Genomic DNA, 19,657 nt, shown 5'->3' on the forward strand with positions numbered 1-19,657 from the left:
TGATCTGAAAGCACTTGAGAACCTGTCAGCTCTCTCTGCACATGTGCCTCCTGCATAGAGAGTGTATTTATAAGTGTGTTCACACCTATGTGTGTGTGGCGTGTCAAGTTTAAGTATGCTTACGCACAAGTATGTTGATTGTGCAGGAACCAGAACAAAAAAGTTGGTGTGTATGTGTTTGTGTGTTCAAATTTGTGTGGCTGCATATGTGTATTTGATCATGTTTGTGTTGGCAATTTTGCGCCTTGTTTATTGTGATGAAATCAAAATAAGATGAAGCATACATTCTCATGTAAGGATTTCTTCAAAATAGAATGTTTAATTTGTTTGTTTGATTTTCAAATTGTGGGATGATTTTTGATGTGTGTGTGTGTTCTGATGCAAGGGCAATCGGAAAGACTCCAAAGACAATGACAGGGTAAAACAAAAAGAATGCATTAGGTGTCAGCTGCATCTGCCTTGACAGTCTTTGATTAACACATTGTAATCTTGTGGAATTGTTCTATTGGACTTACTTGTAACCTGGATTTACTTATGTTTGATGTGCTCGTACAGATTGATGATTGAAATTTGCTTGTACACTTGTTACCCAAATGTACTCATATCGCTCAAAGACATTGGTTTATTGAAATTTACTCATATTTCTTATAGAAATTTTGTTTTGGCTATTGAAAGTTGTGTATGATTTATGATGCATATTGTGTAACTTTATTCCCCCCTGTGTTTGTTGTATGTTTTTCCTTTTGGTTTTGGGTTGTTGTTTTTTTTTAAGTGAAGTTAATCTGCAAAAGACAACACTTCCTGAATTGTGATTATTATCCATAACATTCCTGGCACAAAATACATTGTATTCAGAAATATTATCATATTTTACACCTAATACTTTGACGCAACTACATTAAAAGCATGTATTGAAGAAAACATACCCCCTATTTGATGTAATAGTTAATCATAAGTCTTTTTTTGTCAGAATTTCCTCAGTAATAGTTTCAGTATTACTTAGAGATTCATGAACGAATTGTAGGCTTATTCCTCATTTCTTTTTTTCTCTCCTTTTTTTTTTTTTTTTTTCTTTTCTTTTCTTTTTTGTTGAGTGAGGATAGTTTAGAGTTATACTTATTATGTTTTCTTGGTCTTCATTGTTTTTCTGAATTGAGTTAATATAAGTTGCTGCTGAAGTGTTTGTGCTTAAAAGTGAAAGTAGAATTGTTATGTGATACAATCATGTTTATTTTCACTTGTGCCTTACCATCAAGAGATCAAGTTAGATTCAGATTCACACTACCTTGTTTTGGAATCCTTAGGAGTTAAATGAGCAATGTATATAAATGAAATCATTTATTTATTTGTTTGTTTGTTTATCTACTCACTGATAGATAGATACTTACAGATAGATAGACACAAAGAGACATTGATTTGCTTTTGAATTAATAGGAGAATAAATCAGATGTTTACTTCATCATTAAGGGAGGATCCAGATTAGCTTGTCGTTGAATCATCAGGAGTAAGACAGTCATTTTACAATCTTAAAGAATTGTCTATTTCTATATGGCACCAGTATGTCAGCTGCAGTCGTGACTTCTGTTGGTGCCTATTTGGCACCATATAGGGCAGCTGCTGATCTAAAAGAATGCTCCTATAAATCAGTATGATGCAGACCTGCTAGTCCTCTTCATGTTGATGTGTGTTGCACACAGTAAATCAGATTGTTTGAAGTTGTGTTCAAAGTTTTGTCGGTATGTTATTGAAATATTAAGCTGCTTTAACACAGCACCACCATCTGAAAAACAAAACCCAAAAGTGAATACAGTGGTGTGCACTCAGGGCTAAAACCTGCAGGTAAAAAGGCCAGTCATGAAAATGGTTGAACAGTAAACGCAGGGGATTGTGAAGAAGACAGTTTATCCAGATGGTTTGTGTTGAAGACAGTTTATCCAGATGGTTTGTGTGTTGAAGACAGTTTGTCCAGATGGTTTGTGTTGAAGACAGTTTGTCCAGATGGTTTGTGTGTTGAAAACAGTTTATCCAGATGGTTTGTGTTGAAGACAGTTTGTCCAGATGGTTTGTGTTGAAGACACTTTATCCAGATGGTTTGTGTTGAAGACAGTTTGTCCAGATGGTTTGTGTTGAAGACACTTTATCCAGATGGTTTGTGTTGAAGACAGTTTGTCCAGATGGTTTGTGTTGAAGACAGTTTGTCCAGATGGTTTGTGTTGAAGACAGTTTATCCAGATGGTTTGTGTTGAAGACAGTTTGTCCAGATGGTTTGTGTTGAAGACAGTTTGTCCAGATGGTTTGTGTTGAAGACAGTTTGTCCAGATGGTTTGTGTTGAAGACACTTTATCCAGATGGTTTGTGTTGAAGACACTTTATCCAGATGGTTTGTGTTGAAGACACTTTATCCAGATGGTTTGTGTTGAAGACAGTTTATCCAGATGGTTTGTGTTGACACTTTATCCAGATGGTTTGTGTTGAAGACACTTTATCCAGATGGTTTGTGTTGAAGACAGTTTGTCCAGATGGTTTGTGTTGAAGACAGTTTGTCCAGATGGTTTGTGTTGAAGACAGTTTATCCAGATGGTTTGTGTTGAAGACAGTTTGTCCAGATGGTTTGTGTTGATCTAGGCTGAGAAAGGTGATGTCTGAGGAAGGTGAAGAATGCATAAGGGTTCAAATGGATAAAAGATCAATTATTAGAATAATGTGATTCATGTGTATGTGTGTACCTGTGTCTTGGGTTTTGCAGTGTTTTAGCAGCTGACCAGTTCAGTCTACAAGTGTATGTGTGTGTGTTATAGTTCTTCTGTTTGCAGTGTTTGAGTCAACTGCAGTGTTTCAGTAACTGACTAAATTCAGAATAGTAAAGATTTGACGCTTTGATTTTCTACCGATCTGCAAAGAGCGGAACTGTTCATTTGATAACACATAAAGTTAGATTTTGTTTTTCCTTGTCAGCTGTCTCAAATCTCAATCCCTGTCTGTCTGTCTGTCTGTCTGTTTGTCTGATGTATGATTTTTATTGTATAGGTGTATCATTTGTGCAGCATTCTCTGAAAACATATACATACATACAAACATTAGAAACATATACATACGGACATGCTTATAACAATATGTTCACATTGGTATATGAACACAAGCAAATACTTGCAGACAGGCACATGTGCAAGTATTTGATATATATATGTAATGGTATTTATATAGCGCTGAATCTTGTGCAGAGACAAATCAAAGTGCTTTTGCACCAGTCATTCACACACGTGTAACTCTAAAACTGTAGAAACTGAAGACAAGGAAGAGGCAGGGAAGGGAGGCTGTTTTGGGAAGAGGTGGGTTTTAAGGCCAGACTTGAAAGAGCTGAGTGCAGAGACTTGACAAAGCAAAAGAGGAAGTTCATTCCAATTGCAAGGTCCAGAGACAGAGAAAGAACGGTGGCCAACAGTCGAGAGTTTGAATCTGGGTATGCGTGAACAGGGTGGATCCGAAGCCGATCATAGAGAGCGAGATGGAGTGTAGAGGTGAAGGTAGCAACAGAGATAGGAAGGGGCAGATTTGTGAATACATTTATATCATAGAGTGCTGATCTTGTACTTAATTCTGTGTGAGACAGGGAGCCAGTGGAGATGTTGCAAAAGAGGAGTGATGTGCTCAGATCTTTTCTTTCTGAGGACGAGTCGGGCAACAGAGTTCTGTATGCGCTGAAGGGACTGAATGGATGAAGCAGGCAAACCAGACAATAGAGAGTTACAGTAGTCAAGGCGAGAGAGAATGAGAGAAACAACATGTCTAGATGTTGTGTCAGTGGACAGATATTTCCGGATGGAACTGATGCGTCGCAGTTGACAGTAGCAGGATTGACATGTCTGACTGATAAATTTTTACATGGACAGTGTGTTGTCAACACTGAGGTTCCTGACTGAACTGGAAAGAGGGATGAATGTACTGCCAAGTTTGATTGTGTCAGTTGTGACACAGAAAGGCAGAGGCCAACTCAGTGCAGCCAGTGGGCGGGTACAAGGGCAGGTTACTCTTTTGATATATGTAGAGAGAGAGAGAAATATATATACATGAATACATATTATATACACAAGCATATACATGCAGACATGCATATAACTATATATTCACACATATATAGATATATTTTGAAAACAATTACCAGTCATTTTTTTCATTTTCTTCTCTTTTTCTTCTCTTTCTTTTCTTTTATTGTTCACACTTTCTGTGTGAATGAGTGTGTGTGTGTGTGTGGTCAGTTGATGTTTCAGATGCGTATGGTTTTGTTCTTTGTTTTGTTTTGTTTTCATCTGATTATCTGTTTTCATTTCTTACACATTGCAGAGGTTAGTTGTAAGTTCTGAGTGATCAGCGTTTCTTGCACGTGTTTTTTGTTTTGTTTTGTATTTGGGGTTTTTGAGGGGAGGGGTGTTCTTTTTGTTTGTTTTCTTTACTTTCAGTTCTATATTTAATGATTCACAATTTACAAGCTGACTCACATAGGTTTTTTCTTCAGCTGAACGATAGATTTTGAATCTGTATTCTATGGCGATTGTGGCAAAATAGATAAATGAATTCCACTGCAGCATTGGTCATGTGTCATTTTGAGACCAATGCAAGGAATCTCTCAACCTTCCCTGTACACCCCATCTCACTCTCTACACCCCATCTCTCTCTCTACACCCCATCTCACTCTCTTCACCCCATCTCTCTCTCTACACCCCATCTCTCTCTCTACACCCCATCTCACTCTCTACACCCCATCTCACTCTCTTCACCCCATCTCTCTCTCTACACCCCATCTCACTCTCTACACCCCATCTCACTCTCTTCACCCCATCTCTCTCTCTACACCCCATCTCTCTACACCCCATCTCTCTCTCTACACCCCATCTCACTCTCTTCACCCCATATCACTCTCTTCACCCCATATCACTCTCTTCACCCCATCTCACTCTCTCTTCACCCCATCTCTCTCTTCACCCCATCTCACTCTCTTCACCCCATATCACTCACTACACCCCATCTCACTCTCTTCACCCCATATCACTCACTACACCCCATATCACTCACTACACCCCATCTCTCTCTCTACACCCCATATCACTCTCTTCACCCCATCTCACTCTCTCTTCACCCCATCTCACTCTCTCTTCACCCCATATCACTCACTACACCCCATCTCACTCTCTACACCCCATCTCACTCTCTCTTCACCCCATCTCACTCTCTCTTCACCCCATCTCTCTCTTCACCCCATCTCACTAACGTCACCCCATCTATCTCTCTTCACCCCATCTCACTCTCTTCACCCCATATCACTCTCTTCACCCCATATCACTCACTACACCCCATCTCACTCTCTTCACCCCATATCACTCACTACACCCCATATCACTCACTACACCCCATCTCTCTCTCTACACCCCATATCACTCTCTTCACCCCATCTCACTCTCTCTTCACCCCATCTCACTCTCTCTTCACCCATATCACTCACTACACCCCATATCTCTCTCTACACCCCATCTCACTCTCTTCACCCCATCTCACTCTCTCTTCACCCCATATCACTCACTACACCCAATCTCACTCTCTACACCCCATCTCACTCTCTTCACCCCATCTCACTCTCTCTTCACCCCATATCACTCACTACACCCCATCTCTCTCTCTACACCCCATCTCACTCTCTACACCCCATCTCACTCTCTTCATCCCATCTCTCTCTCTTCACCCCATCTCACTCTCTCTTCACCCCATCTCACTCTCTCTTCACCCCATCTCACTCACTACACCCCATCTCACTCTCTACACCCCATCTCACTCTCTTCACCCCATCTCACTCTCGCTTCACCCATATCACTCACTACACCCCATATCTCTCTCTACACCCCATCTCACTCTCTTCACCCCATCTCACTCTCTCTTCACCCCATCTCTCTCTCTTCACCCCATATCACTCACTACACCCCATCTCACTCTCTTCACCCCATCTCACTCTCTTCACCCCATCTCTCTCTTCACCCCATCTCACTCACTACACCCCATCTCTCTCTCTACACCCCATCTCACTCTCTACACCCCATCTCACTCTCTTCATCCCATCTCTCTCTCTTCACCCCATCTCACTCTCTCTTCACCCCATCTCACTCTCTTCACCCCATCTCTCTCTCTTCACCCCATCTCACTCTCTTCACCCCATCTCACTCTCTCTTCACCCCATCTCTCTCTCTCTTCACCCCATATCACTCTCTCTTCACCCCATCTCTCTCTCTTCACCCCATCTCACTCTCTTTACCCCATCTCTCTTCACCCCATCTCACTCACTACACCCCATCTCTCTCTCTACACCCCATCTCACTCTCTTCACCCCATCTCTCTCTCTTCACCCCATCTCTCTCTCTTCACCCCATCTCTCACTATGTCTCTTCACCCCATCTCACCCTCTCTTCACCCCATCTCACTCTCTTCATCCCATCTCTCTCTCTACACCCCATCTCACGCTCTCTCTACACCCCATATCTCTCACTTCACCCCATCTCACTCTTCACCCCATCTCTCTTCACCCCATCTCACTCTCTCTTCACCCCATCTCACTCTCTCTTCACCCCATCTCACTCTCTCTTCACCCCATCTCTCTCTCTTCACCCCCATCTCACTCTCTTCACCCCATCTCTCTCTCTCTTCACCCCATCTCACTCTTCACCCCATCTCACTCTCTTCACCCCATCTCTTTCTCTTCACCCCCATCTCACTCTTCACCCCATCTCACTCTTCACCCCATCTCACTCTCTTCACCCCATCTCACTCTCTCTTCACCCCATCTCTCTCTCTTCACCCCATCTCTCTCTCCTCACCCCCATCTCACTCTCTTCACCCCATCTCTCTCTCTTCACCCCCATCTCACTCTTCACCCCATCTCACTCTTCACCCCATCTCACTCTCTTCACCCCATCTCACTCTCTCTTCACCCCATCTCTCTCTCTTCACCCCATCTCTCTCTTCACCCCATCTCTCTCTCTTCACCCCCATCTCACTCTTCACCCCATCTCACTCTTCACCCCATCTCTCTCTCTTCACCCCATCTCACTCTCTCTTCACCCCATCTCTCTCTCTTCACCCCATCTCACTCTCTTTAGCTCATCTCACTTCACCCCATCTCACTCACTACACCCCATCTCTCTCTCTACGCCCCATCTCACTCTCTTCACCCCATCTCTCTCTTCACCCCATCTCTCTCTCTCTCTTCACCCCATCTCTCTCTCTTCACCCCATCTCTCTCTCTTCACCCCATCTCACTCTCTCTTCACCCCATCTCACTCTCTTCACCCCATCTCTCTCTCTACACCCCATCTCACGCTCTCTCTACACCCCATATCTCTCACTTCACCCCATCTCACTCTTCACCCCATCTCTCTACACCCCATCTCTCTCTCTTCACCCCATCTCTCTCTACACCCCATCTCTCTTCACCCCATCTCTCTCTCTTCATCCCATCTCTCTCTCTCTTCACCCCATCTCTCTCTCTTCACCCCATCTCACTCTCTTCACCCCATCTCTCTCTTCACCCCATCTCACTCTCTTCACCCCATCTCTCTCTCTTCACCCCATCTCACTCTCTTCACCCCATCTCTCTCTCTTCACCCCATCTCTCTCTTCACCCCATATCACTCTCTCTTCACCCCATCTCTCTCTTTTCACCCCATATCACTCTCTTCACCCCATCTCTCTCTCTTCACCCCATCTCTCTCTCTCTTCACCCCATCTCACTCTCTTCACCCCATCTCTCTCTCTTGACCCCATATCACTCTCTTCACCCCATCTCTGTCTTTTCACCCCATCTCACTCTCTTCACCCCATCTCTCTCTCTTCACCCCATCTCACTCTCTTCACCCCATCTCTCTCTCTTCACCCCATCTCTCTCTCTTCACCCCATCTCACTCTCTTCACCCAATCTCTCTCTCTTCACCCCATCTTCCATCAGCTTGAAATCCACTCTCTTTCTGCTTTCCCAGATTCCAGTTTGCTGGTCAGGCACAATACCACTAGGCCACCACCCCACTGTGTTGTCTGTGTGTGTGTGTCTGTGTCTGTCTGTGTCTGTGTCTGTGTGTGAGTGTATGTCTGTGTTGAAGATGAAGCTCCAGTGTATGTATCTAAAATGAACTGGCGATTGTTTTTACTTCTTTTCAACTCTTTGATCAGGGTAGGTGACTAAAGTTGGCCTGGAGGGGCCATGTTCAACAGGCTTTTTGTTGCACACTGTAACAGAGCTTGACAGCTGCAGCCAACGTTTCCATGACTAACCTTCTGTCCTTTATGGAGTGTGAAGTGAACAAGTGTACTGTGGTGTTTGGACAAGAATCTGTGTTGTGTGATTGAGAGTGTTGAGTCTGAAATATTTGGTGGTAGGCAGTTTTTTTCACACAGAAACGTGGTGGTTAAAGAAGTAATCACACACAGTTGATATTTCATGGTTTTCAGATGCCATTCCCTACACTTTGGCTTTTTCAAATGGACTCTTCTTTTCATTATATAAAGATTTTCTGTTTGCAACATGTGCAGAAAAGTGGCTTGTGGATTGTAAATCATGTCAACATGAGAACGCAGTTATTATCAGTGTTTCATATTTTCACTGTTTAAGCTTCTTTTTTTCCTTTTTTTTTCCTTTTTCATTGCTTCAAGTTGCTCTTGTTTTGTTGTTTTGGTTTACTTTTGTTTTTTTGCGTTAGGGTTTTTGTGTGTGTTTTTTTTTGTGTAGCCATGTACCACGAGTGGTTTGATTTATGATGAAAGGGTACGGTACAAAAGAACTAACTAATGATTGACTGTAGGTACAAAAGAACTAACTAATGATTGACTGTAGGTACAAAAGAACTAACTAATGATTGACTGTAGGTACAAAAGAACTAACTAATGATTTACTGTATTAAAGGATAGACAAGAATCCCCATGCACAGGCCAGGAACATGTAGAGGCCAGTCACAAAAGGGTTTTTCTACAATGGTTATTATAAAGAGAAGAAGAAGAGATAAGGAGAGATAAAACAGTGCCTGAACAGACACAAGTAAACACATGTCATTAAGCACATGTCAACACAAGTGAATGGAAAAGCATATGTATACATATTACATGGAAAGACTATCACTCGGTTTGTTTTTAGCAACATGTCAACACAAGTGAATAGAAAAGCACATGTATACATAGTACATGGAAAGACTATCACTCGGTTTGTTATAAGCAACATACGATAAGATAATGCATATGTGTGAAGACCAAACAACTGACATCAAATGGCATTTCTAATACATTGAAATAGTGTAGATAAAGTGAAGATATGCTGATTTAGTGAAAGTACACTGACAGTATAGGTTAGGTAGAACTTATACTGTGCCAATGTGACTCAAATGAAAGTTATCATGTAGCACTATACTGGAGTAAGCCGTATAGGAGAGGGCATGATAACTAAATTACAATTAGCAGACTGTGATGCATATCAGATGGTTTTAGTCAATAGCTGATATCACTACAACACTATCTTGTAATCACCACAGAACACTACACACATCTTAGAGTACTGAGAATCAGTGAAACACTGTAGCATCATAACTGATATCAGCATGTGAAATAATGCATGAATAATAAACAAGATAACAGAATCAGTGGCTTTGATATTATACTGGCAAATTGATAGACCAGATAGTCAGTGAAGAACCATCATGGCTTAACCACTAAGTGGTGAATGAACCTACACAAGTTATCCATTTCATCAAAGCCAAATATAAACATAGCTAAGCTTGTACTCAACATTTAAATCTCCTCCACGGAAGCGGATAGTAACCTAACCTTCTTCAGTGAGAGTAAATGAGAAAGAACGCATCATATGCACTCACTAGAACATTCTCGAACAAACTATCAGTGTCCAGAGATGTCATTGACTGTGATGTTAAGAAGAATTAAATGGAACACTGCTCCAAGCACATGACGACATGGCGATTTTTTAGATCAGTCATAGCCAAGCTGTGACTACATGTCAACGCAATTTCTAGTGAGCTCATTGCGGAAAATTACAAACTGCGTTAAATCAGTTTAACGTAGGCAAAAATAAATAGAATAGATTTAAAGATGGAATTGAGACGATTCTGCCAGTATATAATACTTGTAGTTTTCTGATCCGACAAAAGAGATATTAAATAAATATGCTGCGTCAGAAACACAGATGTCAGCTCACCCAATCGTGTACAGCGACGCTGGTAATGGAGTGGTGTTTGGCAAGACAAAATGATGTAAGCTTAGCGTCAGTTAAAATCCTTAGACTGACGAACGACTAAAATGAAATCAAGTATGCTTCTAACTGATTAAAGTGTGTGTGTAAGCACAACAAATATAATATTACAGTAAACGACACAGAGACTTGATTTAGTAAATGGTTGGAGCCTTTGTCTAAAACGGGATTTTCATTCAAACTGGGAATGGCGTCACACATTCAGCTGTTAGTTATGAAAACGGCATCTGCTATAGATGAGCTTTCAGCTTGTGCTGTGAGTTGAGTAGCCAGTCGTATTGACCACATGGCTACATTTGTTTTTGTTTTTGTTTTTTTGTTCTTGTTTTGAAATAACACTGATTCATTTATAGACGTGAGGTTTGATAGACAGAATACACTTAAATAGATAGAAAAGAAAATGTATATATATATATATGCATGTACTTGACAGCCACATAGTATGTGGTGGGTGTATGCTTGGAAGGAGAATGTTTACATGTGTACACTAACATTAGTGAGTTTGAGTGACATTAATCCAGTGTGCAGTTGCGTTCTGACATATGTTGAAAATAGATGAGAGAGAGGAAAATGTGTGTGAACTGCAGTGTGCTGTGGTGTGGTGTGCTATTGACTCTCTGATTGGGGGGGGGGAGGGGGGGGGGGGTTAGTGGTAAATGTGAGGGCATGGGGGAAATGTTAGCATTTCAAATGGACCTTTTTGCCCATTTAAACTGTTCAGTGCCTCTGTGGGCATTAGTTGTTGATAGTGTCTTCTGAAGTACTGTTGATGGAGTTGTGATAACTTGCTGTACTTAAAAAGAAAAAAAGAAAGCATGCTCTGTCAGTGCCTTGAATTATCATGTCTTCTGAAGTACTGTTGATGGGGTTGTGATAACTTGCTATACTTAAAAAGAAAAAAAAGAAAGTATGCTCTGTCAGTGCCTTGAATTATCATGTCTTCTGAAGTACTGTTGATGGGGTTGTGATAACTGGCTATACTTAAAAAGAAAAAAAAAGAAAGTATGCTCTGTCAGTGCCTTGAATTATCATGTCTTCTGAAGTACTGTTGATGGGGTTGTGATAACTGGCTATACTTAAAAAGAAAGTATGCTCTGTCAGTGCCTTGAATTATCATGTCTTCTGAAGTACTGTTGATGGGGTTGTGATAACTGGCTATACTTAAAAAGAAAAAAAAGAAAGTATGCTCTGTCAGTGCCTTGAATTATCATGTCTTCTGTAGTACTGTAGTACTGGTGTGCAGCGCTCAGCGTGGTGTGCAGGGTTCAGTCCCCATCCTCCGCCGTTTTGGCCTTCCCTATAGGAAGCTGGGTAGACATTTCCATGTGGGTGGAGTGAGGAACAGTGGAGTGAAGTGCCTTCTCCAAGGACACTGCACCTTGCTCAGACAGGGCTCAAACCCTGAGCACTGCTCAACACTGGGCCACAAATCCAATGTCTTACCCATTCTGCTTCAGTGCCACCTGTCATGAACGATAGGTTTCTTGTAGATATAACATTGGAAGTCTTTCCAGCGAAACTAAGAAGTATTGTGTGTGGAATAATGCTGTTGTTAAAGAAACCAGAAGCATTTGTCCGGCAGACTTTAAAACCCCAACCCTCTAAAACAGTGCATCAGTGTGTACTGTGTTGCCGTATAAAACAGTGCATCAGTGTGTACTGTGTTGCCGTATAAAACAGAGCATCAGTGTGTACTGTGTTGCCCTATAAAACAGTGCATCAGTGTGTACTGTGTTGCCCTATAAAACAGTGCATCAGTGTGTACTGTGTTGCCGTATAAAACAGTGCATCAGTGTGTACTGTGTTGCCCTGTAAAACAGTCCATCAGTGTGTACTGTGTTGCCCTATAAAACAGTGCATCAGTGTGTACTGTGTTGCCCTATAAAACAATGCATCAGTGTGTACTGTGTTGCCCTATAAAACAGTGCATCAGTGTGTACTGTGTTGCCCTATAAAACAATGCATCAGTGTGTACTGTGTTGCCCTATAAAACAGTGCATCAGTGTGTACTGTGTTGCCCTATAAAACAATGCATCAGTGTGTACTGTGTTGCCCTATAAAACAGTGCATTAGTGTGTACTGTGTTGCCCTGTAAAACAATGCATCAGTGTGTACTGTGTTGCCCTGTAAAACAGTCCATCAGTGTGTACTGTGTTGCCCTATAAAACAATGCATCAGTGTGTACTGTGTTGCCCTATAAAACAGTGCATCAGTGTGTACTGTGTTGCCCTGTAAAACAATGCATCAGTGTGTACTGTGTTGCCCTATAAAACAGTGCATCAGTGTGTACTGTGTTGCCCTATAAAACAATGCATCAGTGTGTACTGTGTTGCCCTATAAAACAATGCATCAGTGTGTACTGTGTTGCCCTATAAAACAGTGCATCAGTGTGTACTGTGTTGCCCTATAAAACAATGCATCAGTGTGTACTGTGTTGCCCTATAAAACAATGCATCAGTGTGTACTGTGTTCAAATTTTGATTTGGTATTTTCTTCATAGTATTTTCCTTGGGATGAGTATGCGTGTTGATGAAAACAGTTACATGATTTTTGGAATCCTGAGTGAACTCAGAGAACATGCTCACTATTGGATACACCTGTACATGCACACCATACGCATGTATGCATGCAAGCACAAACACATGCATGCACACATGCACGCACAAACACATGCATGCATGCACACACACACATGTACATGCACACCCAAACACAAATACACACACACATGCATGTTAGAGTGGGTTTTACAGCCACTTTGACCAGAGACAGCTCTCTTGTTGCTGTGGGTTCTTTCACCGTGTGCCAAATACATGCTTTGCACAGGACCCATAGTTTGTCGTTTCATCAGAATGTTACATGTGTTGTGTCTGATCTCAGCTGGCACTAAAGTGTGTCCCCACAGTGCTGTGTTGTGTTGTGAAACCTGGCACTGAGCTGTGTTGTGTTGTGAAACCTGGCACTGAGCTGTGTTGTGTTGTGTTGTGTTGTGTTGTGTTGTGAAACCTGGCACTGAGCTGTGTTGTGTTGTGTTGTGAAACCTGGCACTGAGCTGTGTTGTGTTGTGTTGTGCTGTGCTGTGTTGTGAAACCTGGCACTGAGCTGTGTTGTGCTGTGTTGTGTTGTGAAACCTGGCACTGAGCTGTGTTGTGTTGTGCTGTGTTGTGAAACCTGGCACTGAGCTGTGTTGTGTTGTGAAACCTGGCACTGAGCTGTGTTGTGTTGTGTTGTGAAACCTGGCACTGAGCTGTGTTGTGTTGTGTTGTGAAACCTGGCACTGAGCTGTGTTGTGCTGTGCTGTGTTGTGAAACCTGGCACTGAGCTGTGTTGTGCTGTGTTGTGAAACCTGGCACTGAGCTGTGTTGTGCTGTGTTGTGCTGTGCTGTGTTGTGAAACCTGGCACTGAGCTGTGTTGTGCTGTGTTGTGTTGTGAAACCTGGCACTGAGCTGTGTTGTGTTGTGCTGTGTTGTGAAACCTGGCACTGAGCTGTGTTGTGTTGTGTTGTGAAACCTGGCACTGAGCTGTGTTGTGTTGTGAAACCTGGCACTGAGCTGTGTTGTGTTGTGTTGTGAAACCTGGCACTGAGCTGTGCTGTGTTGTGTTGTGTTGTGAAACCTGGCACTGAGCTGTGTTGTGCTGTGTTGTGAAACCTGGCACTGAGCTGTGTTGTGCTGTGCTGTGTTGTGAAACCTGGCACTGAGCTGTGTTGTGCTGTGTTGTGAAACCTGGCACTGAGCTGTGTTGTGCTGTGTTGTGCTGTGCTGTGTTGTGAAACCTGGCACTGAGCTGTGTTGTGCTGTGTTGTGTTGTGAAACCTGGCACTGAGCTGTGTTGTGTTGTGCTGTGTTGTGAAACCTGGCACTGAGCTGTGTTGTGTTGTGTTGTGAAACCTGGCACTGAGCTGTGTTGTGTTGTGTTGTGAAACCTGGCACTGAGCTGTGTTGTGTTGTGTTGTGAAACCTGGCACTGAGCTGTGCTGTGTTGTGTTGTGTTGTGAAACCTGGCACTGAGCTGTGTTGTGCTGTGTTGTGAAACCTGGCACTGAGCTGTGTTGTGCTGTGTTGTGTTGTGAAACCTGGCACTGAGCTGTGTTGTGTTGTGAAACCTGGCACTGAGCTGTGTTGTGCTGTGTTGTGTTGTGAAACCTGGCACTGAGCTGTGTTGTGTTGTGTTGTGAAACCTGGCACTGAGCTGTGTTGTGTTGTGTTGTGAAACCTGGCACTGAGCTGTGCTGTGTTGTGAAACCTGGCACTGAGTTGTGTTGTGTTGTGTTGTGCTGTGCTGTGTTGTGAAACCTGGCACTGAGCTGTGCTGTGTTGTGAAACCTGGCACTGAGCTGTGCTGTGTTGTGAAACCTGGCACTGAGCTGTGTTGTGCTGTGTTGTGTTGTGAAACCTGGCACTGAGCTGTGTTGTGCTGTGTTGTGTTGTGAAACCTGGCACTGAGCTGTGCTGTGTTGTGTTGTGTTGTGAAACCTGGCACTGAGCTGTGTTGTGCTGTGTTGTGTTGTGAAACCTGGCACTGAGCTGTGCTGTGTTGTGCTGTGTTGTGAAACCTGGCACTGAGCTGTGCTGTGTTGTGTTGTGTTGTGAAACCTGGCACTGAGCTGTGTTGTGCTGTGTTGTGAAACCTGGCACTGAGCTGTGCTGTGTTGTGTTGTGTTGTGAAACCTGGCACTGAGCTGTGTTGTGCTGTGTTGTGAAACCTGGCACTGAGCTGTGCTGTGTTGTGCTGTGCTGTGTTGTGAAACCTGGCACTGAGCTGTACTGTGTTGTGCTGTGTTGTGAAACCTGGCACTGAGCTGTGTTGTGTTGTGAAACCTGGCACTGAGCTGTGTTGTGTTGTGAAACCTGGCACTGAGCTGTGCTGTGTTGTGTTGTGTTGTGAAACCTGGCACTGAGCTGTGTTGTGTTGTGAAACCTGGCACTGAGCTGTGTTGTGAAACCTGGCACTGAGCTGTGTTGTGCTGTGTTGTGAAACCTGGCACTGAGCTGTGTTGTGCTGTGTTGTGTTGTAGTCCAGTGATGAAGAACCACCAGTCGTGGACATTGAGGAAACCGTACCTGACGCCAACAGGAATGTGGAGCTGGACAAAATCAGGTGAGAATCATTTCTTTATCATCCAAATAAGTATCTATATCATGTCTTTCATGTTGTTGGCATTGCACAGTGTGTGTGTGTGTGCGTGTGTGTGTGTGTGTGTGTGTGTGTGTGTGTGTGTGTGTGTGTGTGTGTGTGTGTGCTGTTCATGCTGCGGGGATGGTGACTTTCCTGGATGATTGTTGTTTCTTTTTTGAAACGTGCACTTTGTGAAACGCCATGGGTGATTGTTATTTGAATTTTCCTGAGAATTGTTTTTCTTTATTGTTATATTTAATGTCCGAAGTGCCGTGAGCCTCTCTGTGAGGGAACAGCGCTATAGAAGAACACTTTATTATTATCATTATTATTGTTAGTTATCTTTCATGTGGATTTTGACAGCAGTGATCAGAACATCATAATATCGGATTGTTGCCACAAATGTAGCACTGAATGCAATGGATGTAGTGCCTCCCACTGTGTATGTGTTGTGTAATAATGCAAGTGATTTTAGTAACTTTATTTTTTATGGAATTGTAAATATGCCATCAGTTTTTGGAAGTTACTGGAGGATTTGTTACATGAAAAATGTGTAAATCTTGTAATTTATTGATTTCAAAATGTTTTGTTTTGTATGGTATCAGTGAAACCACCATAAAAAAACCAAGACATTGTGTTTGATTTTAGTGTGTGATGTTATTTTAATGTAAGCAAAAAGCAATATGTGCAAACGCTGAATTGAAAAACGTATACCAGTTATACATGTTTCAAAGGCATCTGAATATTCATTTTGATATTGAACAACATATTGCAAAGATACAGCGTAACCTGTCCACTTTCAGTGCTAGATGTTACAAGCAGCATTTTGTATGGAAAACGACTTGGTGGAAAGAGAATGGGGGTGATGATGAGAGTACGCTGGGTGTTGTATCCTTTTGATATCAATGGAACCATTCAACGTAAAAATGCCAGTTCTTTTGTGTATGTCAACTTTTGTTGTTGTTTTTTTCACTTTTCACATTTTTATTTTATCCTTTTGGAATTAATAGAAAAACTGATATATTGTATCTAGCTGTATGCACATTGCAGAGATTTTTGTGAGGTAAAAATCTTGTTGAATTAATAGAAGGAAAAAAAAAGATTTCATGCATTTAACTGTATGTACATTGCAGAGATTTTGTTAAGTACAAATATTGTTAAATTGATATATAAAAAAAAAAAAGATTTGATGTATTGAAGTGTGCCTACATTGCAGAGGGTTTGTGGAGTACAAGATTTGATGCATTGAGCTGTGTGTACATTGCAGAGGGTTTGTGAAGTACAAGATTTGATGTATTGAGCTGTGTGTACATTGCAGAGGCTTTGTGACGTACAAGATTTGATGTATTGAGCTGTGTGTACATTGCAGAGGGTTTGTGACGTACAAGATTTGACGTATTGAGCTGTGTGTACATTGCAGAGGCTTTGTGAAGTACAAGATTTGATGTATTGAGCTGTGTGTAAATTGCAGAGGGTTTGTGAAGTACAAGATTTGATGTATTGAGCTGTGTGTACATTGCAGAGGGTTTGTGAAGTACAAGATTTGATGTATTGAGCTGTGTGTACATTGCAGAGGGTTTGTGAAGTACAAGATTTGATGTATTGAGCTGTGTGTACATTGCAGAGGGTTTGTGAAGTACAAGATTTGATACACTGAGCTGTGTGTACATTGCAGAGGCTTTGTGAAGTACAAGATTTGATGTATTGAGCTGTGTGTACATTGCAGAGGGTTTGTGAAGTACAAGATTTGATGTATTGAGCTGTGTGTACATTGCAGAGGGTTTGTGAAGTACAAGATTTGATGTATTGAGCTGTGTGTACATTGCAGAGGCTTTGTGAAGTACAAGATTTGATGTATTGAGCTGTGTGTACATTGCAGAGGGTTTGTGAAGTACAAGATTTGATGTATTGAGCTGTGTGTACATTGCAGAGGGTTTGTGAAGTACAAGATTTGATACACTGAGCTGTGTGTACATTGCAGAGGGTTTGTGAAGTACAAGATTTGATGTATTGAGCTGTGTGTACATTGCAGAGGGTTTGTGACGTACAAGATTTGATGTATTGAGCTGTGTGTACATTGCAGAGGGTTTGTGAAGTACAAGATTTGATACACTGAGCTGTGTGTACATTGCAGAGGGTTTGTGAAGTACAAGCGGGCCACCTACCAGTACCGCAACACCAAGGACCGACAGAAGGACTGGGACGAGATCTACAACCACAAGGCCGTCACTGAGGGACTGCGCATGCAGGCTGCCAGGTGACATGGCGCTCCATGCCTTTCCACTCTGTCACACACACACACACACACACACATGCACACACGCACGCACTCACATACACACTCACACACACGTGCATGCACACACACATGCACAAACTCACACGCTGACTCACTCATTCTCACACACACGCACGCATACATCCACGCACGTACCTTGGTTGTAGTTTGCAAATTTTCGCTGGAGTACAGCTCTTGAGGCTTGGGGGGATGATTACAGTGAATTCTACAAGGATGATTACAGTGAATTCTACAGGGATGATTACAGTGAATTCTACAAGGATGATTACAGTGAATTCTACAGGGAGTGGAGTGCCATGGACCCCAAGAGTGTGATCTCTGTGTGTGTGACTTTACATGGGCACCCCCATACATAACATGTCCACCATACAAGCCAGAAACAGAAAGCCAGTGTCAGTATAATTCAGTAGTTGTGTTGTTATGATTTGTGTTGTCTGTTTGTTGTTGTTCTCTGTAGGTGCATGGACTGTGGCTGTGTTGTTATGATTTGTGTTGTCTGTTTGTTGTTCTCTGTAGGTGCATGGAGTGGCTGTGTTGTTAGGATTTGTGTTGTCTGTTTGTTGTTCTCTGTAGGTGCATGGAGTGGCTGTGTTGTTATGATTTGTGTTGTCTGTTTGTTGTTCTGTAGGTGCATGGACTGTGGCTGTGTTGTTATGATTTGTGTTGTCTGTTTGTTGTTCTCTGTAGGTGCATGGACTATGGCTGTGTTGTTATGATTTGTGTTGTCTGTTTGTTGTTGTTCTCTGTAGGTGCATGGACTATGGCTGTGTTGTTAGGATTTGTGTTGTCTGTGTGTTGTTCTCTGTAGGTGCATGGACTATGGCTGTGTTGTTAGGATTTGTGTTGTCTGTTGTTGTTCTCTGTAGGTGCATGGAGTGGCTGTGTTGTTATGATTTGTGTTGTCTGTTGTTGTTCTCTGTAGGTGCATGGAGTGGCTGTGTTGTTAGGATTTGTGTTGTCTGTTTGTTGTTGTTCTCTGTAGGTGCATGGACTATGGCTGTGTTGTTAGGATTTGTGTTGTCTGTTTGTTGTTCTCTGTAGGTGCATGGAGTGGCTGTGTTGTTATGATTTGTGTTGTCTGTTTGTTGTTGTTCTCTGTAGGTGCATGGACTGTGGCTGTGTTGTTATGATTTGTGTTGTCTGTGTGTTGTTCTCTGTAGGTGCATGGACTATGGCTGTGTTGTTATGATTTGTGTTGTCTGTGTGTTGTTCTCTGTAGGTGCATGGACTATGGCTGTGTTGTTATGATTTGTGTTGTCTGTGTGTTGTTCTCTGTAGGTGCATGGACTGTGGCTGTGTTGTTAGGATTTGTGTTGTCTGTTTGTTGTTCTCTGTAGGTGCATGGACTATGGCTGTGTTGTTATGATTTGTGTTGTCTGTTTGTTGTTGTTCTCTGTAGGTGCATGGACTATGGCTGTGTTGTTATGATTTGTGTTGTCTGTTTGTTGTTCTCTGTAGGTGCATGGACTATGGCTGTGTTGTTATGATTTGTGTTGTCTGTTTGTTGTTCTCTGTAGGTGCATGGACTATGGCTGTGTTGTTATGATTTGTGTTGTCTGTTTGTTGTTGTTCTCTGTAGGTGCATGGACTATGGCTGTGTTGTTAGGATTTGTGTTGTCTGTTTGTTGTTCTCTGTAGGTGCATGGAGTGGCTGTGTTGTTATGATTTGTGTTGTCTGTTTGTTGTTCTCTGTAGGTGCATGGACTATGGCTGTGTTGTTATGATTTGTGTTGTCTGTTTGTTGTTCTCTGTAGGTGCATGGACTGTGGCTGTGTTGTTATGATTTGTGTTGTCTGTTTGTTGTTCTCTGTAGGTGCATGGACTGTGGCTGTGTTGTTAGGATTTGTGTTGTCTGTTTGTTGTTCTCTGTAGGTGCATGGAGTGGCTGTGTTGTTATGATTTGTGTTGTCTGTTTGTTGTTCTCTGTAGGTGCATGGACTGTGGCTGTGTTGTT

General features: G+C 42.3%; 1 protein-coding gene across 1 annotated transcript in view; it reads left to right on the plus strand.

The window, feature by feature from the left end:
- The window catches only part of LOC143282637 (uncharacterized), a 196,627-nt gene that overhangs the window by 139,714 nt on the left and 37,256 nt on the right, over window positions 1–19,657 (plus strand). Inside the window, exons 34-36 of the mRNA XM_076588286.1 lie at window positions 386–418; window positions 15,304–15,386; window positions 17,539–17,661. Coding sequence (XP_076444401.1) covers window positions 386–418; window positions 15,304–15,386; window positions 17,539–17,661 — 239 coding nt within the window. The remainder of the gene's footprint in view (window positions 1–385; window positions 419–15,303; window positions 15,387–17,538; window positions 17,662–19,657) is intronic.

This window comes from Babylonia areolata, chromosome 6 (genome assembly GCF_041734735.1).
Source record: "Babylonia areolata isolate BAREFJ2019XMU chromosome 6, ASM4173473v1, whole genome shotgun sequence".
Taxonomy (NCBI): domain Eukaryota; kingdom Metazoa; phylum Mollusca; class Gastropoda; order Neogastropoda; family Buccinidae; genus Babylonia; species Babylonia areolata.